The sequence below is a fragment of the Aspergillus undulatus genome (assembly GCF_047715775.1).
Source record: "Aspergillus undulatus strain CBS 261.88 unplaced genomic scaffold BDV17scaffold_6, whole genome shotgun sequence".
Lineage (NCBI taxonomy): Eukaryota > Fungi > Ascomycota > Eurotiomycetes > Eurotiales > Aspergillaceae > Aspergillus > Aspergillus undulatus.
In genome coordinates, this window is record NW_027396610.1 from 237,202 (window position 1) to 261,580 (window position 24,379).

General features: G+C 52.7%; 9 protein-coding genes across 9 annotated transcripts; 7 read left to right on the forward strand and 2 right to left on the reverse strand.

Moving 5' to 3' along the window:
• The first annotated feature begins 184 nt into the window (after window positions 1-184).
• BDV17DRAFT_254282 (putative MFS transporter) lies at window positions 185-2,478 on the forward strand. The gene is made up of 5 exons (XM_073756750.1): window positions 185-218; window positions 277-670; window positions 718-880; window positions 929-1,987; window positions 2,043-2,478. The coding sequence occupies exons 2-5, from the start codon at window positions 463-465 to the stop codon at window positions 2,353-2,355; spliced, it is 1,743 nt and encodes a 580-aa protein (XP_073619191.1). The 5' UTR covers window positions 185-218; window positions 277-462; the 3' UTR covers window positions 2,356-2,478.
• A 969-nt stretch (window positions 2,479-3,447) lies between these two features.
• Window positions 3,448-5,854, forward strand: BDV17DRAFT_300573 (putative phthalate transporter; the record flags this gene model as incomplete). The annotated part of the gene is made up of 8 exons (XM_073764088.1): window positions 3,448-3,674; window positions 3,773-3,812; window positions 3,931-4,059; window positions 4,170-4,209; window positions 4,268-4,315; window positions 4,370-4,515; window positions 4,559-4,776; window positions 4,827-5,854. The coding sequence occupies 8 exons, from the start codon at window positions 3,448-3,450 to the stop codon at window positions 5,410-5,412; spliced, it is 1,434 nt and encodes a 477-aa protein (XP_073619192.1). The 3' UTR covers window positions 5,413-5,854.
• A 219-nt stretch (window positions 5,855-6,073) lies between these two features.
• BDV17DRAFT_254290 (glycine decarboxylase subunit P) lies at window positions 6,074-9,737 on the forward strand. Its single transcript, XM_073756751.1, has 2 exons — window positions 6,074-9,361; window positions 9,412-9,737. Exons 1-2 carry the CDS (start codon window positions 6,241-6,243, stop codon window positions 9,465-9,467), a joined length of 3,177 nt encoding a protein of 1,058 aa, XP_073619193.1. The 5' UTR covers window positions 6,074-6,240; the 3' UTR covers window positions 9,468-9,737.
• A 19-nt stretch (window positions 9,738-9,756) lies between these two features.
• Window positions 9,757-11,862, forward strand: BDV17DRAFT_194922 (chlorohydrolase family protein). Its single transcript, XM_073755165.1, has 3 exons — window positions 9,757-9,983; window positions 10,048-10,359; window positions 10,423-11,862. The coding sequence occupies exons 2-3, from the start codon at window positions 10,104-10,106 to the stop codon at window positions 11,829-11,831; spliced, it is 1,665 nt and encodes a 554-aa protein (XP_073619194.1). The 5' UTR covers window positions 9,757-9,983; window positions 10,048-10,103; the 3' UTR covers window positions 11,832-11,862.
• Window positions 11,863-12,242: 380 nt separating this feature from the next.
• On the reverse strand, window positions 12,243-14,698 carry rglA (putative rhamnogalacturonase B; the record flags this gene model as incomplete). Its single annotated transcript, XM_073764089.1, has 12 exons — window positions 14,399-14,698; window positions 14,220-14,321; window positions 14,048-14,169; window positions 13,916-13,985; window positions 13,785-13,860; window positions 13,677-13,728; window positions 13,404-13,615; window positions 13,071-13,292; window positions 12,752-12,998; window positions 12,511-12,651; window positions 12,388-12,444; window positions 12,243-12,272 (listed from the first exon to the last, which is right to left on the reverse strand). The coding sequence occupies exons 1-12, from the start codon at window positions 14,646-14,648 to the stop codon at window positions 12,243-12,245; spliced, it is 1,581 nt and encodes a 526-aa protein (XP_073619195.1). The 5' UTR covers window positions 14,649-14,698.
• A 2,102-nt stretch (window positions 14,699-16,800) lies between these two features.
• On the forward strand, window positions 16,801-18,556 carry BDV17DRAFT_287889 (putative serine peptidase, family S28; the record flags this gene model as incomplete). Its single annotated transcript, XM_073761257.1, has 3 exons — window positions 16,801-17,001; window positions 17,054-17,265; window positions 17,326-18,556. The coding sequence occupies 3 exons, from the start codon at window positions 16,801-16,803 to the stop codon at window positions 18,554-18,556; spliced, it is 1,644 nt and encodes a 547-aa protein (XP_073619196.1).
• Window positions 18,557-19,145: 589 nt separating this feature from the next.
• BDV17DRAFT_279597 (cytochrome P450) lies at window positions 19,146-20,836 on the forward strand (the record flags this gene model as incomplete). The annotated part of the gene is made up of 4 exons (XM_073759741.1): window positions 19,146-19,592; window positions 19,651-20,302; window positions 20,362-20,628; window positions 20,682-20,836. The coding sequence occupies 4 exons, from the start codon at window positions 19,146-19,148 to the stop codon at window positions 20,834-20,836; spliced, it is 1,521 nt and encodes a 506-aa protein (XP_073619197.1).
• A 340-nt stretch (window positions 20,837-21,176) lies between these two features.
• Window positions 21,177-22,976, reverse strand: BDV17DRAFT_287891 (transcription factor domain-containing protein; the record flags this gene model as incomplete). The annotated part of the gene is made up of 4 exons (XM_073761258.1): window positions 21,177-21,575; window positions 21,699-21,838; window positions 21,904-22,208; window positions 22,279-22,976. 4 exons carry the CDS (start codon window positions 22,974-22,976, stop codon window positions 21,177-21,179), a joined length of 1,542 nt encoding a protein of 513 aa, XP_073619198.1.
• A 145-nt stretch (window positions 22,977-23,121) lies between these two features.
• BDV17DRAFT_254297 (NAD(P)-dependent oxidoreductase) lies at window positions 23,122-24,250 on the forward strand. Its single transcript, XM_073756752.1, has 3 exons — window positions 23,122-23,212; window positions 23,338-23,535; window positions 23,598-24,250. The coding sequence occupies exons 2-3, from the start codon at window positions 23,383-23,385 to the stop codon at window positions 24,147-24,149; spliced, it is 705 nt and encodes a 234-aa protein (XP_073619199.1). The 5' UTR covers window positions 23,122-23,212; window positions 23,338-23,382; the 3' UTR covers window positions 24,150-24,250.
• Window positions 24,251-24,379: the final 129 nt, after the last annotated feature.

Genomic DNA, 24,379 nt, shown 5'->3' on the forward strand with positions numbered 1-24,379 from the left:
CGGGGTCTTGGATAGCATCATATTGCGGAGTGCCTAGCAGAGCAATGTCATAGGCGGATCGCGGGCTCGGGCGCTAAGGGAATTCGCAATCAGCCGCCATACAGAACATTGCTCTCACACTGTGCTAGAATCGCCAGACCTTAGTTGGCGCCCCGCAATTCGACCACGGGCAAGTATTAAAGTTATTGTTTCTCGTCCTTATCGCGATAAGAATTCAGGTATATATTTGAATATTGCCCAGTATTTCAATCATGGCATTGACTGTTTGAACTATAGATTGATTGTACGACTCAGGCTAGTCGCTCTTATCTGCCTTGGTCATCGACCGAACTAGACCCACGTCCGCGGCCACACAACCTGCCTTCAGCCTTTTCACCAATGGCTCTTTCCCTCTGAATAAATCTCTTCAACTCCTCGACATCGCTCACGGGTTGAGTCCAGACACCCAATACCCGTCCGACTATGTCCCTCGTGCAGCATGTCTCTGCACTCGAGGGCGTGGACCGCGCCTTGGAACCGCCCGATGAAGAGCCTGCTGGCAGTCTCTACAGTGGGTTTGGAGGGTCAGTCAGGCGAAAGATCAGCTACGACCTCTTCCCGCAGCCGGTCGCTGCCATTGAGGATATTTCGACTACGGCGCCTTACAAGGTTTCGACGGCCAAGAGACTAGGTACCTCTTTGCGACGCGAGTGTTGCGACGCGTGCTAACCTTCCCAGCTCAGGTTTTTGCCACGGTGTTGGCCTGCTGGCTCGGCTCGGGGATCATCTTCGGATATGCTGCGCTGAAGCCTGTTCTTGTTGCTCAGGGTGTCTATAGAGATCTGTGTCCGGTCGATGAGTTAGACGGGGAACTTGGTACCTGTACTGAGCAAGAGCTGCGGTAGGTGCTCAGACCATGTCCGCGGATTAATGCTGATTTCTTCTCTAGATTGAACCTATTCTTCACGGTCGGCTCGATAACGGCGAATGTTTCTTCTCTCCCGGTCGGCTCCATCCTCGACCGTCATGGTTCGCGTGTTTGCGGGTTCGCAGCGTGCGTCGCGTTGGCTGCAGGCAGCGTGCTGATGTCTTACTCGTTCTCAATCCCAGAATTTGACGGCTATATCGTCGCGAACTTTCTTCTTGCGCTTGGAGGGACTTTTCTCTTTGTCCCATCTTTCCAGATAGCGAATGCGTTCCCAAAATACTCTGGGACCATCGTCGCGCTGGTGACTGGTGCTTTCGACGCGTCTGCGGCTGTGTATCTGTTTTATAGACTGCTCTTCGAAGCCAGCAGCCAGACCTTTACCCCGGACAAGTTCTTCTTCGGCTATACGCTTGTTCCTGCTATGATTCTCATCGCTTGGCTCACGCTGATGCCGTCCCACGACTATCAGACTACCCACCAGCTGGAGGTCAGGATTGGGAAAGCAGAGGATGCGACCCGGGATGTCCACGACTCGGACGATGATATTGAAAGTGATAGCGAGCTGCGACGGGTGAGAAGCGCACGCGCCGAGCGCCGTCGCGACAAAATGCGCAAACTCGACAAGATCCTAGGAGATGAGGAGGAGCGAAAGCAGCGTGAGCAGCTTGAGGAAGCGCGCCAGCAGACTAGCGCTGTTTGGGGTGTGCTCCACGGTCTACCAGCCCACAAACAGATGGCCACCCCGTGGTTTATACTCATCACCTTGATGACCGTCCTGCAGATGCTACGTATGAACTACTTTATTGCTACTATTCGATCCCAATACCAGTACATGATTGGTGACGCAGAGGGAGACGCAATCAATGATTTCTTTGATTTTGCCCTTCCAATTGGTGGAGTGCTCTCCACTCCTTTCATTGGGTTCCTGCTTGACCACCTCAGTGTCCCGTTTACACTGGCGGTGATTGTCTTCCTGACAACGATAATTGGTGTTCTCAATTCCATACCTACCTTGTGGACTGGCTATCTGACTGTGATACTTTTCGTACTTTTGCGCCCGCTATACTACTCTGCCATGTCGTAAGTATTCAGAGACCCATGCACGAGACATCTACAGACGCTGACTTCGCAACAGCGACTACGCAACCAAAGTCTTTGGCTTCGCAACATTTGGTCGAGTCTACGGAACGATCATCTGCCTTTCGGGTCTGGTCAATTTCTCTCAGTACGGCCTTGACGCACTGACCCACGGCCCATTCGATGGCAACCCTATCCCAATCAATGCGTTCTTTGCTGTAGCGGGATTCGTTGTCGGTTCGGTACTGGTCATTTACGTGGCGACGGCAGGAACGCGGGCTTTGCGAAAGCAGCGGGAAGAAGCGGAGGAAGGTGAACGCCAGAGACTGATTACTGTGCAGGAGGAGGGGCCTGCGCTTAGCTATATGTAGCGAAGCGAGCCTTGATATGAGGCTGGAACTTACCGAGGGATACTATACTTCTCGCGGCATATGAGTTCGTATCCATGTGGCATGGTACATATATCGATTACACTTATTCTTAAGTCTGGGGTAATATATTACTGTTCATTATAGCTTGGTCCAACACAGACCCAGTCAAACAAGCATCGTTCGGCACTCAGCCCTGCAGTCTTGTCTTGTCCCTAGGTAGGCGCATCCATCCAAAGATGCTTGGAGCGGTAATTGCCTTGCTCTCAGTCTGTCGAACTCGTGTTTAATTTAACAGGAGGTCAACCCCTATCCTATCGAGCTGCGAAGGAATCCTTCCTAGATGCCAAGGGCGCCAAGATCGCTGATATCCGAGGCATTTCTCCTGGAGTAGTCTATCTGCTCTGTACTATCACTGTCGCACTATCGCTTAGAAAGTTACGTGCTAGAAGCATGGACAGTGGAGTGGGGACCCCCGCAACAACCCCCCCGCGGGCCCCGTCCAGGCTGCTCCAGCCTATTCAATCCGGGGAACAAAACCTCGCCCAAAATTTCCAACAGAAATCCATGATTTCTGCTAAAAATGCCCAGACAACACGGCCGCCTAACCAAATCAGGAACTGTCCGAGGCATTCTCCCTCCCAAGCCGGCATTTGCAGGAGGTCTGGGCTGATCGGCAGTTATGGAAGAGAGTCATTGGTTCGGGGTCCACGTCGATTGCGACGTTGTCTGTGCCACTTTTGCCATGCGTCTACTCGGTAAGTCGAGACTGGTAGGGTCCGGGGTTGTGGAGGGGCACTCAGGGATATGGGGTACCCCGTAGCTGTTTAATATCGATATGGCGGGGTTGAGATTGAGAATCTCGAGAGAGGGTATGGCATATAAAACCCCCTTGCCCTACCTTGCCCGTTCTATCTACCTTACTCATTGATTATCTATCCTCGGTCGTTTCGCCTCTCCTTCCTATCAATCTCTTTCCTAATATTCTGCCTGACGAACCTCTTAATTCTATATATCCTTACCTGCCCACCCACTAAATACCTAGTTGGCCTACCTACCTACTCTCCTGATCTGCCTCCAGCCATAACCATAAACATGGCCTTCTCAACCACCGCCGAAAAACACGATCATCCAAGCATCGAAAAAATCGAAGACGCCAAACAACCAGCCCTAAACGATGTGGATTACGACGAGGAATTCACGCCCGCCGAGCAGAAGCGAATTATACGGCGCATTGACTATCGCCTTGTAACGATCACGGGGCTGGCGTATTGCGTTTCTCTTATGGATAGGACGAATCTGAGTATGGCTGCTGTTGCGGGGTATGTTCCTTTTCCCCTTTGGATTTGGATTTGGTTTGGACGTTGGGCTTCACTGATTGAAGGGTTGGGCTGGGCTAATCCTGATGCAACGAGGACAGGATGGTGGTTGATTTGGAGCTTTATGTTGGGTATCGATATGTATGACCCGTCCCCATGTCCTAGCCCTACTTACCGTTCCGACAAAACAACCTTGAGACGAGATTCCTTTGCATGACCAGGAGTATGAGGGAGTGCTGATCTAATGGTATGCATACAGTCCATCGTCGTCCTCATGTTCTTCGTCCCCTACGTGATCTTCCAGCCGCCGATGACGGTGATAACGAGGAAGGTTGGGCCGACGCTGTTCCTGGGTAGTATTGTGATTTCGTGGGGTGCGATTTTGGTCGTGAGTACTGTCTCTTCTTCTACTTTTACTTCTGTTTCTCTAGCTGTTTTGTTTAGAACTAGGTGCTGATGGGTGGTCAGGGCATGGGCTTCACGAAGAATTGGCAGCAGATGACAGCTTGCCGGGTGCTGCTTGGGTTGCTTGAGGCTGGTGAGTTGCTACTCAAATCATTGATGTGATGTGAGATGTTGACCACTGAACCATGCAGGATACTTCCCTGGATGTGTTTACCTCTTGTCTAGTTGGTACGCTCGGTGTGAGTACGCTTGTCCAACTTGCATACGCTGTCTAATTTAATGCAAAATGCCAGACGACGTCCAGAAGAGATTCTCCATCTTCTACCTGATCGGCTGTGTGGCCTCGGCACTGGCGGGAATCCTGGCCTTCGGGCTGATGCAGCTGGATGGGTCTCATGGGATCGAGGGTTGGAGGTGGATTTTTATCCTTGAGGGGGTGGTACGTGATTCCTCTGTTGTGTGAGCGTACGCTGACTGCGAAGATCACCGGCGCCATCGGCATTTTAGCCATCATCTTCCTAGTCGACTTCCCGGACAGGGCCCACAAGTCATGGCGGTTTCTCAACGAGAAGGAATGTGCGTTCATCGTGCGACGCATCAACCGGGACCGGTCAGACGGCAACGCCGAGCCCTTTACTATGAAGCGGTTTCTGAAGCCCGCGCTTGATCTGAAGATCTGGGGCTTTGCGATGATCTTCTTGTAAGCCATTATCTAATTCCAGGTCGATTCACCTCCGCTGACCTTACCAGCTGCGTCACGACCGTCTCCTACGCCATCGCCTACTTCCTCCCCATCATCCTCTCCGAGGGCATGGGCTTCGACACAGGGACCTCGCAATGCCTCGTCGCACCGCCCTATGCCGCCGCCGGGTTCGTCATGTACGGAACATCCTGGGTAGGCGACAAGTACCGCACGCGCGGGCCCGTCCTCATCTTCAACGCACTGCTCTGCATAATCGGGCTTCCCATGATGGGCTTCACCAGCAACAACGCCGTGCAATACGTAGGCGTCTTCTTCACAGTCGCGGGCTCAAACTCCAATATCCCCGCCGTCATGGCCTACCAGGCGAATAATGTCCGGGGGCAGTGGACGCGCGCGTTGTCTAGCGCGACGCTTGTGGGGTTTGGCGGTATTGGTGGGATTGCGGGGAGTCTGGTCTTTCGCGAGCAGGATAAGCCGCAGTATAGGCCGGGGATTTGGTGTGCGATTGCTTGCAATTTGCTCCTGATGCTTATTGTCGTTGTTCAGAGTGTCTGGTTCCGGTTTGCGAATCGGCAGGCGGAGAGGGGGTTGAGGGTTATTGAGGGGTCTCCTGGGTTTCGGTATACTATTTAGCCTTGGGATTTGGGGTGGTTAAGATTGGTATATGCGAGAAGCGATTGTATAGCCGATTTCGTGGAATAGGTAGCATTGCCCGTTGAACTATGGCCGTTCCCGTTGGTTCCCCGCACATACTTCGGAGAGCTAGACAGACCTCCGGGCTCCATTGCCGCTGGTCAAGAGAAGCTCCGATTTCTCCATCTTGTTGATTATTCATTCAGATAGCAGTCCTAACTCGGAGAATTGAGGAGCAGTTCCGGCAGTCGATTATTACGCCGTAGAAACATCATGGAGCTTGCTGGGGCGTGATGTCATCGCATTCTTCGCGTGCTGTTGTAGATCGCATGACAACAAACGAGAGTCGACACCGCTTTGTAGATATTGTATACGAGGATATCGTCTGTTGATTTCCATAAAAGCCTGCCCTCGGTACCAAGGAGTGACCCCAGAACGGCCCCAGTCGGTGTAAAGGTGTAAAGGGAAACGAAAAGCTGCGAAAAGCTGCAGGAGGGTGTCCGGTTTCCCGCGGGAAAGGCTCCTTATCAGGCCATCGCTGGTCGCTGATTGGCTGACCAGTGACGTTATCGGGGCCTTGGACAGTTTCCCGTTCTGGCCGCGGTCTTCATCTTCATATACCACCACAATCCTCGCTTTCTTTTCTGCTTCGCCTCTTCACCTCTTCTTCAGCTTCATTCTTCGTCTCCTCACCCTTCTCCCCCTTATCCTTACTCCTACCTAAGCAATTGACCTCCCGCCGCCTATGCCGACGCGATAAGAGCTATACTCATCCCTAGCTAGAGCTCCGATACTGCTGACGGGCGTGACATTGCCCCTCGCTCAACAATGGCTGCGTCTTGGTGCCTCCGTGGCTCTCGCCAGCTCGCCCTGCGCTCTCAATTGCGCTCCGTCCCTTCTGTGACCGCAAGGAGTCGATTCCTCCCCGCATACCGTGCCCTGCACACAACAACACAGCAGTCGCATTCCGCGCGGAGGCCCGTCTACACCAGCTCCGTAGCGGACCATGGCGTTCCTCACCCCAGCGACATCTTCCAGCCGTTAGATACCTTTCCCCGGCGCCACATTGGCCCGTCACCAGATGCTGCCGAAGAGATGCTGGCCGTCCTTGACCCCCCGGCTGCTTCTCTCGACGAGTTCGTCAAGTCGGTGCTCCCGCCCGATGTTCTCTCGAAGAAAGATTTGCACGTCACGCCTCCCAGCACAGACAAGGGTCTGCCTCGGAGTAACGTGCACGGAGGACTGGGCGAGACAGATATGCTGAAATTATTGGCGGAATACCGGAAACAGATTGATGTCTCCGGGAAGACGTACATTGGTGCTGGTTACTATCCCACGATTGTGCCTCCGGTCATCCTCCGCAACATTCTGGAGAACCCCGCGTGGTACACAAGCTACACGCCCTATCAGCCCGAAATTAGTCAAGGCCGTCTGGAATCGCTATTGAACTTCCAGACCTTGACCGCAGATTTGACCGGCTTGCCATTCGCCAATGCCTCGGTTCTGGACGAAGGTACTGCTGCTGCTGAGGCCATGACGATGTCGATCGCTACATTGCCCCTCTCCAAGCAGAAGAAGGAGGGCAAGACGTATGTTGTGTCTCATCTGGTCCACCCCCAGAGCATTGCAGTCATGCGCTCGCGTGCAGAAGGCTTTGGAATTAAGCTGGTTGTTGGTGACATCCTGGCCGACGACTTCAAGCTGATCAAAGATCAAGGCGATAAGCTGATTGGTGCTCTGGCGCAGTACCCTGATACCGAGGGTGGTGTTTACGACTATCAGGCATTGAGCGATGCCATTCACTCCACTGGTGGTACCTTCAGCGTTGCTACCGATCTGCTCGCTTTGACCGTGCTCAAAGCACCCGGCGAGTTCGGTGCCGATATCGCTTTTGGCAGTGCCCAGCGGCTGGGCGTTCCTATGGGTTACGGCGGTCCTCATGCAGCTTTCTTCGCCTGCGCTGACAAGTACAAGCGCAAGGTTCCTGGTCGTGTCGTCGGTGTCTCGAAGGACCGCCTCGGCAACCGCGCGCTGAGACTGGCGCTGCAGACCCGAGAACAGCACATTCGCCGCGAAAAGGCGACTAGCAATATCTGCACGGCTCAGGCCCTTCTTGCAAATATGAGTGCCATGTACGCTGTCTACCACGGACCTTCCGGGCTCAAGGCTATTGCTCAGCGTATCATGTCCATGACTACTACGTTGCAGGCGAAGCTCGCAACTCTCGGCTACAACGTCCCCGTCAAGTCGAACGTTGCAGACGGCGCCGCAGTCTTCGACACTCTCACCGTGGAGTTTTCAAGCACCCAGGAAACCGATGCCATTGTTGCAGCGGCTCGCGAGAACTCGATCTTTCTCCGTCGCGTCTCTCCCACCAAGGTTGGAGTGTCCCTTGACGAAACGACTGGACGCGACGAAGTCAACACCATCCTCCAGGTCTTCGCTACTCACGCCAAAGGTGAGGCTGACGTCGAGGGAGAGCTTGGATTAGCTCCGATTCCCGCAAGCCTGGAGCGCACATCACCCTACCTCACTCACCCCGTATTCAACACCCACCACTCGGAGACGGAAATGCTCCGGTACATCCGCCACCTAGAGTCCAAGGACCTGTCCCTGGTCCACTCCATGATTCCCCTTGGTTCGTGCACCATGAAGCTCAACGCTACTTCCGAGATGATTCCCATCTCGTGGCCCGAATTCTCTCAGATGCACCCATTCCTGCCCGCGGATGTCGCCAAGGGATATACCCAGATGATTGACGACGTCGAACAGCAGCTCGCGGACATCACTGGCATGGCCGAGGTGACTGTTCAGCCAAACTCTGGTGCTCAGGGTGAGTTTGCCGGTCTGCGCGTTATCAAAAAGTACCAGGAAGCCACTAGCAGCGGCAAGCGCAACATCTGCCTTATCCCAGTCTCCGCCCACGGTACCAACCCTGCCAGTGCTGCCATGGCCGGTATGAAGGTCGTTACCATCAAGTGCGACACGAAGACTGGTAACCTTGACCTGGATGATTTGAAGGCCAAGTGTGAGAAGCACCAGGATGAATTGGCCGCTATCATGATTACCTACCCCAGCACCTTTGGCGTCTACGAGCCCGGTATCAAGCAGGCTTGTGACCTTGTTCACCAGCACGGCGGCCAGGTCTACATGGACGGAGCCAACATGAACGCTCAGATTGGTCTCTGCTCCCCTGGCGAGATTGGTGCTGATGTCTGCCATCTCAACCTGCACAAGACCTTCTGTATCCCCCACGGTGGCGGTGGCCCCGGTGTCGGACCCATTGGAGTTGCAGAGCATCTCCGCCCGTATCTCCCATCCCACCCTAACAGCGAGTACCTTCAGTCCAAGCGGACCGAACATTCTTCACCTCCGATTAGCGCGGCTCCTTGGGGTAGCGCCAGCATCCTTCCCATCACCTTCAACTACATCAACATGATGGGCTCCAAGGGCTTGACGCACGCGACCAAGATCACTCTTCTCAATGCCAACTACATCCTCTCCCGACTCAAAGACTACTACCCCATTCTCTACACCAACGAGGCCGGCCGCTGCGCGCACGAGTTTATCCTTGACGTCCGCAATTTCAAGGACACTTGCGGCATCGAAGCCATCGACATCGCCAAGCGGCTGCAAGACTACGGCTTCCACGCGCCGACCATGTCCTGGCCTGTGACCAACACGCTCATGATTGAGCCCACCGAGTCAGAGAACAAGGCAGAGCTCGACCGTTTTTGCGACGCGCTCATCTCCATCCGCCAGGAGATCGCCGCCGTTGAGAGCGGCGAGCAACCTCGCGACGGCAACGTCCTACGCATGGCACCCCACACTCAGCGCGACCTCCTCGCGACCGAGTGGAACCGCCCATATACCCGCGAGACGGCAGCCTACCCTCTTCCTTATCTTCTCGAGAAGAAGTTCTGGCCCTCCGTGACGCGAGTTGACGATGGTACGTTCCTTCCCCTAATCAGTTGACTCGAACAAAGCTAACGAATGCAGCCTACGGCGACCAGAACCTGTTTTGCACGTGCGGTCCTGTGGAGGACAGCGAGTAGAGTAGTTATGATACCCATGTCCATATTTCAGTAGACTTATACTTACGACTTTCAACATTTTGGGCGGCTGTTGTGGCATTGTGATTCAACATGACCATGATAGATGGCGTTGGTGGTTTGACTTGGTTTGACTTCAACATAGCATTGGACTGTGAACATGTCTGTTCTGCATATCACAGCAAAAAGCAATACTACCTATTGTTATACTTGTGCTCAAATAATGTCTGTCTCTCATACGGAGTAACTCCGGGGTATGAATTTCATGCCGGTCCTTGACGCTATCGCAGTGTAGTATTCTTATCATTATCTTTATCGGTGGAGCGCCCCCCGCGCCTTCTCCTTGTGAACAAATCAGCGGCAATCGGCTTCCTCCGGTGCTTCTGTCACTCAACGATTGCGGAGCTCGCCTTCTGCTGATCCACTGCCCCTATATATAATCCCTTCTCTCCCGGGACGTCGTTAAGACAAGGTGAAGTGCTGTCGGTTTTTTTCATACCCAGATATTTATTCTCCCAGGTAAGTCCACCTCTATCGCCCCAAGTCCCCCTCGCCTCACACAACATGCTAATGCATGATGCAGACAAAATAAGAAACCCATCCGCAGGCGCAGAGGCAGAATTCGGCTATAGAAGGGCAATGGCGCCCGAGGTTACGCTCTACTATGGGACATTCGTCGACCTTCCCCGCGTCAAGGCTGGCGCAAAGCATGAGCTGTCGATCAGGCAAGGCGCGCTCTGGGTAGCCTCGTCCACAGGTCGCATTGAAGGGTGCGACTGGAGTATTTCCAGCGAGGAGGAGCTGCCATCTCTAATTCAGAGACATGGCTGGAGTAATGTGGAGGTTGTAAAGGCTCTTGAGGAGCAGAATGAATTCTTTTTTCCGGGGTTTATCGGTGATTTCCTCCCTCCTCCCTACCTATTGTCCATTCAGAATTCAGTGGTACTAACAAGGATAGACACACATATTCATGCTCCCCAATACCCGAACAGTGGTCTCTTTGGCTCTTCGACGTTACTGGGCTGGCTAGAAACATACACATTCCCCCTCGAATCATCCATGTCCAGTCTTTCCAAGGCTGGAAACGTTTACAATACAGTCATTTCGCGAACGCTCGCGAACGGGACGACATTCGCATCATACTTTGCGACAATCCATGTCCCAGCCACCAACCTCCTCGCTGTTCTCGCGCATAAAAAGGGTCAGCGAGCTCTTATCGGTCGTGTATGCATGGATAATCCGGATTTCTGCCCGGAGTATTACCGCGATGAAGATACGGCTTCGTCGATGAGGAAAACGGAGGAGGTCATTAGACATATTCACAAACTTGATCCCGCGGGCAACCTTGTCAAGCCGATTGTTACGCCGCGGTTCGCGCCGACGTGTACCGCCGAGGCACTTTCTTCTCTCGGTGAGCTAGCAGCGCGATACGACCCACCACTACACATCCAAACGCATATATCAGAGAACCTTAACGAGGTTTCTCTCGTGCGCGAGCTTTTCCCATCTGCGATGACACCGGATTACGCATCTGTGTACGACGTCCATGGCCTCCTAACCAAACGGACGATCCTCGCACATGCGGTGCACCTCAGTCCCTCCGAGCAGAGTCTTATCGCATCTAGGGAAGCAAAAATCAGCCATTGCCCCGCGTCAAATTCGGCGCTTGGGTCTGGTCTCGCGCCCGTTAGGGCTTTGCTTGATGCTGGTATTACTGTAGGTTTGGGAACGGATGTTTCGGGGGGCTATAGCCCTAGTATCCTTGAGGCAACACGGCAAGCATGTCTCGTTAGCCGATTATTGCGACATGCTGTTAACCCCGCGAGTTCGAATGAAGAAAGTACAGCTCTTGGTGGACCGAAATCTGAATCCGGCTCGGAGGGCGAGATCGATGAGAGTGGAGAAGAGAAGAAGGAAAAGAAGAAGAAGGAAGGCTGGGAGGTCCTCTCCGTCGAAGAAGCACTGTATCTTGCTACGCGCGGCGGTGCCGCAGTCGTCGACATGGCTGAGGACCTAGGCGGGTTTGATGTCGGGATGTTCTGGGATGTTCAGCTTATCAGACTTGGTCGTGAAACCTCGCCTGGTTCTGACTCGAAAGATGGCTATAACTCTGTTGTTGATGTCTTCGGCTGGGAAAGCTGGGTTGAGAAGGTGCATAAGTGGGTGTGGACCGGCGATGATCGGAATGTAAGCAAGGTTTGGGTTGGCGGTGTGCTTGTTCATGAACTTGATGGTGAGGATGACGGAAAGAAGAGTGCTTTTACTTTTGGGCTTGGGGCATGGACTAGCAGGGACTGGGTGAACTTGGTCGTTGGGTATGTGGGCGTTGCGGCGTTGGGATTAGTTCTGGGAAGGAGATTGAAATGATAGATTCTTTAGGTCTAGATATCCTTGACTTTGACTTGGCGAAACTGTATCGGTATTTTACTTAGGGATAGATGGTCTGACTGGGATAGACACATTTTGTATTCATATTTATCTGTATTCCCATTCTTATGAGCTTGTACGTTACTCTGACATGAGGAGTATACACAGTGACTGCAGTCAATGTGGTAGCTATCTGCATACATTCAAACACAGAACAACTACGGAGAATTCCTATTTTTATTTGTAGATATGTTCGAAGTTGATATACAAGAGTAATATAACCGAAAACTATTATATGCAGAGAACAGAGTCGATTCTTCTCCACTCAATCAATCACTCACTGGCCTCCCCATCAACAAACAAGTATGGCAGGTCAGGATAGATCACCATCAAGTCCACCCAAACTAACTCTTACTGGAAGAGCTCAATGCAGTCAAAGACCTAGGTAATAGGAACGGACCACCGATCAGCATTTACATTCAACCCGCCAACCTCAAGCCCAAAAAACCACGAAAGCCAAGAGAACGAGAAGAGGGGGAAGATGGAATAAACTTACCACATTCGGACTCAAAAACGTCTCCCCTGAGCTCCCGGAGATGATACTGATGGTGATCTACATCAGAAAAAGTCAGTCACAGACCTCTTATAAGAATGGAAAGAAAGGTTGGGGGAAACGCACCGTATTCTCCCCCTCAACAATCGTCCCCTCGGGAACATCAACATCATAAACCTCCATGAGACCGTGGTACGCGCCGCGGGTCACGCCGCGCGAGTTGAGGTTCGTTGGGGCGGAGGGAGCGGCGCCTGTGTAGGAGTTTATCTATTAAACCCATCAGTACCTCCATTCTCTCTAATCCCAGGGTGAAAATGAAGATGAAAACGGGATAGGTTAGGTTATGGACTGGTTAGGATGAACGTACCGTAGCCTGCGGCCGTCCGCCGGCAAACGAGATCGTCGTTCCGATACGCAGCGTCGCAGCGCCAGTTTGTTCGGCTGTCGCAGTGAAGACAATCGTGAGCGGGTTGTTTACGCTCTTGAAGACAGCCATGGGGAAATCGGAGAGCGACGATGTGCCGACGGTGTATGTGAGCGGGCCCCAGTCTTCCATGCGCGAGTCGGACGGGTGCATCCGGAGTTGGTTTTCGGCGTTGCGGAAGCCGGTTGGTCTATATCACGTATCAAACACACATCAGTCTTGGTCATTTGGGGTGGTGGCGGGAAGGGAAAGGGGAACGAACGCTCCATCCCACTCTCCAATCTTAAAAATCGTAGTCCCCGTCACGACAGACCCAGAGATATCCTTGCTTGTGGCGGAGCCGGCCGTCACATCGACGGATTCCTCAGCGACGGCGAACTCGCCCTGGTAGTACTTCATCGTGTACGTGCCGGGTTTCATGGCGGGGGATGTGAAGGACCCGTCGGAGGCTGTGTATGTCCAGTATTGGGCTTCGTCGTTGAACCTGTTTTACCCATCTGTTAACAACCATTCCTACATCTACTCGGATACGGATGGATGGATGGATGGATGATGGACGGCTGGGTGGCTGGTTGGATAGAGTAGGTAGGCTCACCAATGAACAACCCAATCCATACTCTCGTCAGCGCCAGAGGCCGTTCCGGTAACGGTTCCTCGTCCATTGGCAGCAACGTAGCCCTGGATATCGAGGTTCGCGAAGAACGAGGTGTCGATGTCTGTTCCTGGGGTGCCGCTTCTGCTAAAGTACATGCTGTACGGTCCGTGCAAGCCCATTCTGAAGTCCTCGGTTGGGACGTGGCCGGAGTTCTGTTGTGGTTAGCTAGGGTGGAGTTGGGGATAGAAGGTGATTGTTGAGTAAGAGACATACCATATACCAGTATAGCGCTGTGTAGTCGCCGCCGTTGTTCGAGTTGATGTCTCTGTTCGTGATTAGCGCTAGCCACCATTGAGAGGAAAGGAAAGGAAGGACTCATACCTATGGAACGGACCACCAGAAGAACTCTCGTACTGATTCAGGATCATGCAAACGCGGTGCGCGCCACCGGCGACACCTGCAAATAGGCATGAGCTACTGACCATGTTCATGAAAGAATAAGAATGGCTTACAGTGTCTGTGGTCATCGATGAACCGCTCAGAAGAGTAGAACTTCGAACGCGTTTCTCCGTCCACGAGGAACTGCGACAGTTAAGCCAGGGCTTCAACTAGGTTGGAGAAGTCACGGTACGGTATGTACTCACCACATCAGATCCTTCAACAACACTTCCTCCGGCCGTGGTCGAAACGTCGCCGAATGGTTCCTCGTTGGGTAGGAGCTCGCTGTTGAGACGGGCGATGAAGCGCATCTCGCCGATTTCAGGCTCTGCTCAGGTCCAGTCAGGCCAAGTAGTGATTGGTATGGGCAAATATTACCGGCAGTGATATAAGTCGCCATGTGAATAATTGGATCTCCATTATGAACAACAAAGTACTGGGTGAGGGTTCCCGCGTCACAAGTCACCTTGACGTAGTCGCCTATGTATTGATAGCCAAAGATCAGCGCGCGCGCTCCACGCAGGTGGTGGCCTCCTCTCAAATTGAAAACAACATACCATCCTGAGTCGCAGAGACCGTCGCAGAACCAAGCCCAGACCCGATATGGCTCCCTTTACCAGAGTACTGCAGCTCCTGACCGTAGTAGGAAATAGACGTGATATCGCAGCTGGACTGAGACACGGTAAAGCGTAATGGGTTGGGAGAGTTGGCATCGACGGTGTAAGAGTCGCCGTTGTCAGTGACGCCGAATGCTGCGTTCGCGCCGGCCCAAAGGGCAGCAGAGGGGAGGAGTGCCTTGAGCAGCATGATGTGCGTTGCGGTGCGCTGCGTGATTGTCGCGATTTGCAGAATCCAAGACGACGATCGCTGAGGCAAAGCAGAGCTTAAATCATTTCTAACTCTCTTGAGTGTGTAGGGCTCAGATTATCCAGACCTAGACCCCTGTCGCTTGGGAGTCTTCATCACCCTTCATCTACAGGTTCCACCAATGCAGTCGAGAGAGGGCATACCTCCGTGACGAGGTGGCTAGTGCCAGCCTCATTGAAGAATAGTCTTGAATAGTCTATGCTCGGTGAGCGCATGAACGGAGCTTTTACTGTGATTTTCTGAAGGATGCAGCGGGCAGTGGGTTTGCTGACTCTGGGGGATAGTTTATTTCGAACGATCATGTCTATATTTGGGATTCCATGGCATTAATCTGGGACCCTTGGCGATTGAATCCGGCACCTCCACAGGAGCTCGGTGCGCTCCAAGCGCTCAGTGGTGGAAGGTTTTCAAAGACGGGACATGGTCTATCGCGATGTCTCTTTTGAGCGCGGACATTCCGGAATGCAGCGGGGTTAATAACGTTGAGTGGTCGGATCGATGACGGTATCCATCCGTGTTGACCATCCTATATTATTCAAGTCATTTGGACCATGAACATCAACTCGAACCCTGCTGGCGTGATCGCGAACGTCGGGGTCTTGCAGTTTGCGGACCGGAGCCAATCTATATGAGACTGCTTGGGGCTCAAACCGCCAAGAGGCTCGGGTGCTCTCTGACACACCCTGCTTTCCGAACTCGCGATAGCGGCAATCTCTGTGAAACGGCTGTGCGACCAGGTTCCAAGTCTGCGAGCACACGTCAGGAACGAATTCTCCGAAGAAAGCACGGTTTTGACTCTTGAGACCTGTGCTGTTTTCCTAACAGCTTGCTGAGGCTTGTTCGGGAATTCGATGACATCGGCCTATGAAGCTCCTCCCAAGCATTTGCCAGGACGCTGATCAGCCGTGTATTTGCAACCTTACTGGGGCTGTGGTCGGAAACGGTGTGGCAGCGAGAGCCTGAGCTCAGAAGTATACCTTATTCGCTAGCCGCGCAGAGGAAAGTTTTCGTCCTTCTCATGTCCAACTGTCGAGACAACCAAATCAAAGCAAACAGTGCCAGGTTTTGCGATCGCACAGATCTGCATAATGGCGAGGCACGAAAACTGATGTGCGACCAGGGGCGCTGGCTTGAGTTTGTCATGTCATCGAGGCGCGGGCATTCCAAGTGATGCAGCCAACATTCCAGTCGCAAACACTCAACGTGCTCGGAAAGTGCCGAACTGCTTCCGGTCTCAATTTATAGCAATTTGCGGGTCACTGAGTTCTGACAAATTGTCTAAACTTGCTTTTGGCAGTGGACCGCTCTATGCGGAGGTAAACCACGTGGATAAGATGCGTGAACAGGAATAGTGCTGTGAATGTGTAGGGCTCAAGCAAGACGGAGACACGGCCTCCCCAGTGTGACATCTGGCTGGTCTGACTCGTCTGACTCCAGATTGAGACATCGAGCCCTTTAGGTGCGTGGTTCCGAAGGCATTGTCGCCGTTGGTTTGATCGTGGTCCTGCTGAAGAAGCAAAAGAGAGTTCAAAAACAGGTGATCAGGGCCGTCTGCGTTCAAACGCACGGGGCAAATCAGGAATGCCAGGATATATTCTCGAAGAATGGCATTGTTCTTTCGCATTGCCTGATTCGAACATAAGGAGGCTGGACTTGAGTCAAATAGTGGCTGTTTCTGTCTTTTATCGCCTCTGCATCCCCGAAGACATCGAGATCGGCTTTGCATCTTGCCTGGGTTACTCAACGTCTAGGCGTTCTTACCGCACACGATGTTGGTCGCTGACTCGCATACAGTTCGCTTTGCGTTTTGTCTGTCATGGGTCAGAGGCGTCCACAGACAGCCATAGCAATGATGCGGCCGATTCTCATCGCTGCAGACGTCGGTGCTCCATGTTGTAGAAATAGGAGTGTTTTGCCCATAGCTCATAATCTTCTTTCGTAGAAAATCAGCTCATGCAGCTTGTGTTGCTCCCCTACTCTCAGCTCTCGCTTTCTTTTTCCCCACTGTGCATGACCCTTTGTCTTCTCTTTGCTTCTGTGGCACCTTCAACACCTTTGTCGCCTTGTCGCACATCGGTGCACATAAACCGTAATGCGACTCAACCTACCCTGCATCACTGCCTTTGTGGCTCTTCTCTGCAGCTCCGTTGCTGGATTTGGGCAGCGCTTCCGTTTTGCAAGGGAACTGCAGCTTGCGGCTGAGTTCGGTCTGGATGCAGACAAGCTGCTCGAGGACCGCCAGGAGTTCCGCACGATTGAAGAATACGACAGAATCCCAGCTGAATACATTTCTGTATGGCCCATTTCCGTAGTTGTTGGATATCATGAATTAACTGGTGTTGCAGCTTCCCATTGACCACGACGATCCGTCTGTCGGTACCTTTCAGAACCGCTTCTGGGCGAACGACGAATACTACAAGCCTGGTGGGCCAGTTATCGTTTACGATGCCGGTGAGACCAACGCGGGTTCGAGCGCCAACCATCTCACTTCAGAGTATTCCTTCTTTCCAGGTATTCTGGAAGAGTTTGGTGCGATAGGAGTAGTCTGGGAACACCGGTGAGTATCAGCCTACCCATCCAGGGTCATAGCAGGGACTAGAAGATCTGACAATGGCAGCTACTATGGAAATTCGCTGCCGTACCCCGTTGCCAACGATACTCCGCCTGAGCACTTCAAGTACCTTACCACCAAACAAGCGCTTGCGGACATTCCCGTCTTTGCCGAAAACTTCACTCGTCCACGTCTCCAACAGTTTGATTTGACACCGGTTTCAACTCCTTGGGTCATGTTAGGAGGCTCGTATGCCGGGTCGCGTGTTGCTTTTGCTCGCAACATGTACCCCGATACTATTTTTGCCTCTTTTGCATCCTCGGCTCCTGTTCAGGCTCAGGTCAACATGAGCGTCTATTACGAGCAAGTATACCGCGCAATGGTTGCGAACGGATGGACAAACTGTGCCAAAGACATTCATTCTGCTCTTGAGTACATCGACGAACAGCTCTCGCAGGAAGATACAGCTGCCTCAATCAAGAAACTCTTCCTTGGCGATGGTGCTGAGCAGAATTCAAACGAAGACTTCACTGCGGCTCTTTCGATTATATACGAATTCTTCCAGAGCCGTGGATTCGATGAGAGCTCGGGGTCATTGGGCGAGTTTTGTCAGTGGCTTGAGTTGGACCATGAGACTGGTGAGTCCTCGGGGCCCGACGGTTTCGCACCTAGCCTTGGGAAGCAGCACGTTGTCGAGCTTTGGGCGACATGGCCACAATTTGTAAACTTGGTCAACATCTTCATGGAAACCAACTGTCAAATGCCCGACATTCCCGATGCAACTTGCACATTGAATGCGCGCGTGACCGACCCAGATTCGATCGCCTGGAGCTGGCAGTACTGCTCCGAATGGGGGTTCTATCAGAGTAACAACGTCGGGGCCCATTCCCTCCTCTCTCGATACCAGACGCCAGAGTTCCAGCAGGTTATGTGTAATCGACAGTTTCCTGAGGCTTTGGAACGTGGTCTTCTCCCCTCAGAGCCGCAAGCAGATGCAGTCAATGAGGAGTTCGGAGGGTGGTCTATCAGGCCTTCCAACGTGTACTGGACCGCCGGCGAATTCGACCCATGGAGGACACTGTCGCCACTTTCGAACGAGGAGTCCTCGCCCCAAGTTAATGTGACCTCGGAAATCCCTCAGTGCGGCGTGCAGACAGCTGCCAACACTGTGTTCGGGTATATCGGCGACAACGAATACCACTGTTTTGACTTCAATGCCGCCTCAAGCCTTGGAGAGACGTCACGAGGGTATTTCCGTCAAGCCCTGAAGGAATGGCTTCCCTGCTTTGGGAAGTAGGAATACGACAGAAGACTGACATCATTGGGGGGAGCATAAGGCTTGGGAGATGCAGCTCACAAGCCAAGTCAGCACTTGACACTGGTTTATAATATTTGTTCATAGCATTATAGTTCGTTAGCGCACATAGTGTAGTCATCTGAAAATACACAGCCTGATATTATTACCATCGGCCGGAAGTTGCACCGACTCAATTGAGTAGTGTTGCGAGGCGGAGAGACTGAAACCTCGGAGCTCCCCAGAGCCCACACTGTGGAGGAGGCACGCTAGGCCAGGTCGGGACCAGCTTGCGATCACGTGGCTGCGACCGGGCTCAAACTCTCCGGTTGCATGGAGCCTGTACCTTGTCTGTGGTACTACTAGTTTGTACATCTGTTGTGGACGCAGATGGACTCGACCCTCCTTCGCTCTTTCCGAACCACTTTCCTTTGTCTCTGGTGGCTGGAACCATGTTTGCCTCTGTCAGTCGGACGAACATTGTCCCACATTCCTCACATCACGCAGCTCCCGCGAGACTTTCCTTTTAACTGAAGCCATGTCCCCATCATGCTCGGTTCCTCCATGTCATTTCTCACTCAACAACGCCATAATGCTGTCACCACTAATTCTCCTATTGGGCGCCCTATGCCTCGCATCGCTGACACTGCGGCGCGTCCATCAGCACCTGCAGCGCCGCAGGAGTGCCAAAAAGTGGGGATGCGAGTCCCCTCCAGTACTACCGTCAGGCATCTTTGGCATCAAACCTTTTCTCGATCTCCTCAAAGCGATCAGGGAGAACCGCCTCGTGGAGTTCATTGCCGGACGCTATGAGTTCATTGGCAATACCTTCGTCCAGTCTATGCTGGGACGCACGGCGGTCTCGACTGCCGAGCCAGAGAACTTGAAGGCTCTATTGGCTACCCAGTTCAATGACTTTTGCTTGGGGACTAGACGTCGAGAGTTTTATCCAACCCTCGGGGATGGGATTTTTACATTGGATGGTGCTGGCTGGTCGCACTCGAGAGCTCTGCTTCGCCCACAGTTTGCTCGCGCTCAGGTAGACCTCTTCCTCCTTCTCCTTGCACTATATGGTGTATTGAGACTAACTTCGCCAGGTTGCCGACTTGGACCTCATGAACGATCATGTTTCCCGCATGATAGAACTCATCCCCAAGGACGGTTCAATCTTCGACATTCAGAAGCTCTTCTATCTCCTGACCATCGACTCCGCTACTCATTTCCTCTTCGGGGAGTCCGTCGGCGCCATGGAAGATAACGCCGTGCTCGGAAAGTCCTCTGTTGGAAATGCGCAGGGCTTTGCCGATGCCTTCGACAAGACCATGGAGTATCTCAACTTTCGGTCCATGTCTCAAAGTTTCTACTGGATGGTGAACCCCAAGGAATACCGTGAATTAAACCGCCGCGTCCACGAGGTCGTTGATCACTATGTATACCGAGCCATCGAGGCCAATAGGCACCCCGAGAAGAAGGATCCTGAACGTTATGTCTTCTCCGAGGCAATTGCTGCAGATACCGATGACCCCAAGGTCCTCCGCGACAACATGCTGAACATTCTTCTGGCGGGTCGTGACACCACAGCCGGCCTTCTCAGCTCCGTGTTCTTCCTTCTCGCCCGTCACACCGCAGTTTGGAATAAGCTCCGTACGGTTATCATCGAAGAATTCGGTGACTCCCAGAACCCAAAGGGAGAGATCACCCAAGCCAGACTAAAGGATGTTCCGTACTTGAGACACGTTTTAAACGAAGGTATGAGCAATCAACTATTGACAGATGATAGTGACAAGGCTAACAATATTCCTGTCTAGTTCTACGTTATCTTCCCCCGGTGCCTCTCAATTTCCGCGTTGCTACCAAGGACACTTCTCTGCCGGTTGGCGGCGGGTCCGACGGAAAGTCTCCAGTTTTTGTTAAGAAGGATCAGGCCGTTCTTTACAGCGTCTACGTCATGCACCGGCGTAAGGACCTCTACGGGCCTGATGCTGACACCTTTCGACCCGAACGCTGGGAAGAGAACTCCAAGCGCGGATGGGAATTTCTTCCCTTCAACGGAGGACCGCGTATTTGTCTAGGGCGTGAGTTCCCTTGCCTATCATAATGGTCAGCAAAAATCTAACCAAACATGTAGAGCAATACGCCCTCACCGAAGCAAGCTACACCATAGTCAGACTGATGCAGCGCTTCTCGAAAATCGACAACGGCGATCCGGGCCTCAAACAACCTCTCATTAAATCGAACTTGACCATGTCCCATGCCCAAGGTGTGAAGGTCCAACTGTATTGACGAACGGCCAACCGATGATGGTTTTAATATGATTAATGAGGCATTGTTGTCATTCTTGTATATTTATGATGCCCTACATAACTGCAAATATCACGACTCCATTTATGTGCACCGATCCCTCTTCAGAGTCTGCGTAGACTCTTTTAGCCATAGCCGGCACCGAGCTACATAGTTAGTCCGAACTCTCGAAAACAACTCTCAAGGGCGACATCGAAACTTGGGTCCTTGTGGAGATGCAGAAGGATCTGTGTTATATTGCATAGGGCGAGGAATATGGAGATCCCGTGGATGCAATAATCGCTGCGACCTTTCTGTCCTCCGTTCCCGCACAACCAACCACTCAAACAAACAAAACCGCAACCCCCCTACTCCTCAAACAACTCCCCGCATCCCAATTCGAGTCAACGCTCTTCCTCCGCCCCCAAACACACACCATAATCCTCAGTGCAGCCTGCATACTCCCCAATGACCCCAATGGCCCCATTAAATCTACCACGTCATGAAACGAATCCTCTTGGTCGGGGGCAGCTAGACACCCCGCTATGCAGAATGGCCATGCTAGGGCGACTAGGATACCCGGGGAAGAACGTGAGAGGTTAAGTAGGAGGGATAGAGTGGTCGAGACCTCAGACCAGATTTCGGGGGATGAGAATTGCCAGCCGCTTAGGACGGTTTGGAGGTAGATGCGGGCTGCGTGGGCCCAGATTAGGGTTACGGTTGTGGTTGTGGTTTCGGGGATCTATGAGTGGGTGTGAGCGGGAGCATGGTTAGTGTCCGTGTCTGTATCCGAGAAGGCTGGAAGACTGCGTCGCTATTCCAATCCACGTGAGAGTATGATTCAGTTTGAGATTCTCGTCTGCACATCCCTTTCTATGGACGAGGCGCGCTCCATGAACTGCGTCATGTTTAACGCGCGGCGCTTCTTCAAGTCCTTTTTCCAGGCATCGAGCGCGGCAATCTTACCCATCAAGCAGAGGACCCAATTCTGGCAGCCGATGAAGTCTTCCAGGTTGAGGGCAGGTTTTTGGCCGTGTCCAGCTTCACCTGCTAATGGATCGGCAGGGTACTTTTGCGTTTTGGAGGATGCTCGAGGGCTGTGCTGGCTAGGATATCTGCGACTAATAAGACGGCAGAGTAGAATCGAAACGCGGCTTGGTCGGCTGTCCAGAAGATATTGTTGTATGCATTCGCCGGCAATGACGAGAATTGACCCATGAGGTTCAGAAGAGAGGAGTACGACCCCGACGGCTGCATAATCTGCTCAAAGAGGACGGTGGCGGCATCGAGGTGCATCCGCCACGTATCCGCCGCAGCTACGACGCCGTCGAAGATAAACAACTGCACGATGCTTTCGAACAAGCCGCAGATCCCGCTGCACCATGGTCACAGCTAGATCTATCTGCTTGAGCTGTTCGCCGAAGGCTATACTCGGGCATAATGACTGCGCTGGCCCCGAGCTTATCGGCACGTTGGAGAAGAAATATGAGGTTAGACTGATGATCACATAGCACAGCGCTCTGATCTTCAAGAGCGCTAATAGCCAGCCCCGGCCGCCTTCGATCAGAGACGGTGTGTATAGAGGGAACAATATGGGGAATGTATAGTCGAGGTATATCATGACGGATTGCAGCTCCAGCTCATTGTCAACCGGTTGAGACACTCCGTGCGAGTCTGGCCTGGTCGGATTGTCCATGGGAATCGGCGCAAAGCCAGCGGAGAACTGAGAAGTTCCGCGGGTTGCTTCGGAGCCAGCGGTATCATTGCTAGGAGTCACGGATCTCTGTTCTCGCTCCTCATTCGAGACGTGTCCGGTTCCCTGCGCCGGTGACACGCAGGCATCGGGTCCGTGTTCTGATTCCGGGGCTTGGGTACTTCCCTCCTTGTCAAAGTCCCACGCCAGCCGTTGCATCAACCGCCTTAATCGACGCCGTGCGGAACTTCTCTTGACATCAACCTTGAGCCGCTGAGCCATCTGGCGCTGCTTCTCGCCGTTGTCCATCCATGGTGGCTCTTGTCGGTTGGAGTAGCAAGTGATTTCCAAGGCGAGGCATATTCCGCATATGGACTGAGCCTGATCGTATTTTTTGCTGCGAAGCCGACAGGTCCAGCAGCCAGCATTGTCCTTTGAGCTGCCAGTCATGGAATTCAGCGCCGTTGCGTGCGAAGAGGTTAGTGTGGCATTGCAATGCCATCGGCGCTGACGCACGTGACTGGATAAGTTTCTGTGGCCTGAGGCAGTTGTATCGGCTTTGTCTTGGCTTTGTCTTTGTCTCTCATCCACAAGCTTCAGATTGGTCTTCCGATCGCTGGATTTGACTTGGAACAGTCCTTGCGCTCTGTTAATGGACTCACAGCTTGCCTGTTTCTCACCTGAAGGTAGGATTGAAAACTACTCCGACCAGCACCGCGCGCAATGAACCCGCGCGCTCTTGATGTCGCGCGGCCCCGCTCTCACAGAAGTATATGAGGCCACGGCATGCCAACAGCCTAATCTACGATAGAAACCGTCTTTGTTCACTTTTCCTTCACGTCGAGTCGATTTGGCAATGGCGGGCTCGAAAATCCTTGTTCTCGGTGGCACGGGTCCTTCAGGCATCTGCCTGCTGCGAGAACTCGTCTTCCGCAAGCACGAAACCATAGTTTATGCTCGGAACCCATCCAAGATCGACGAAAACTTGGCGTCGAACGATCTGATTGAGGTTGGTATCTGGTCCGCGCTGCGATGGAGTGTTCGCTAACTTGTGTTGTTCCTATGAAATAGATCATCAAAGGGGAGATGGACGACCTCGACTCTCTCTCCGCAGCTATGGCCCAAGCCCGACTTGTCATCTCTCTCTTGGGACCCAGCTTAACTCACAAAATACCGACTACATTGTTTGCAGACATCTACAAATTATCAGTGTTCCCTCTCATGCGTGAGCATGGGGTACGCCGCATCTTCGCAATGGGTACACCCTCTATCCCACGGCCTGAGGACAGTTGGACATTTATATCATGTGTCGGGGTTCCTTTGCTCCGCATATTCGTCAATTACGCCTATCAGAATGTTCGAAACATTGGCGATGCATTCGAGCATCATGCGGAGGGTCTTGACTGGACTGTCTATCGAATCTCAATGATCCCAGGGAACCACGATGAGGACAGCTGGCGGGCTGACAGAGAAGATGGCGAGGTGTTTGTGGGATGGGTAGGAGAATCCGGATGGACCATGTCGCAGAAAAGAGGAGCGCTTGCGCGGTGGCTTGTTGATGCGGCCGAGGGTGGAGCGGAAGAGTGGGTTGAAAAGATGCCAGCGGTTTCCAAGAAAGGGTGACCTAACCACTGCTTCCTGTATATGGAGCCGTCATAACACTCGATAACGCAATGTACTTTGTATAACTTTTTAAACCAATGAAATGCATCCTTGCGTTGAAGTATATCTGTATAGTACTCCGTAGATCACCAGATCATCAGCCACAGCTATATCCACAATTATGTGGCTGGTTAGTGGCGCAGCCCCACACGAGCCAAATTCATTCGATCAAGTCAACGGTCAACCACCAT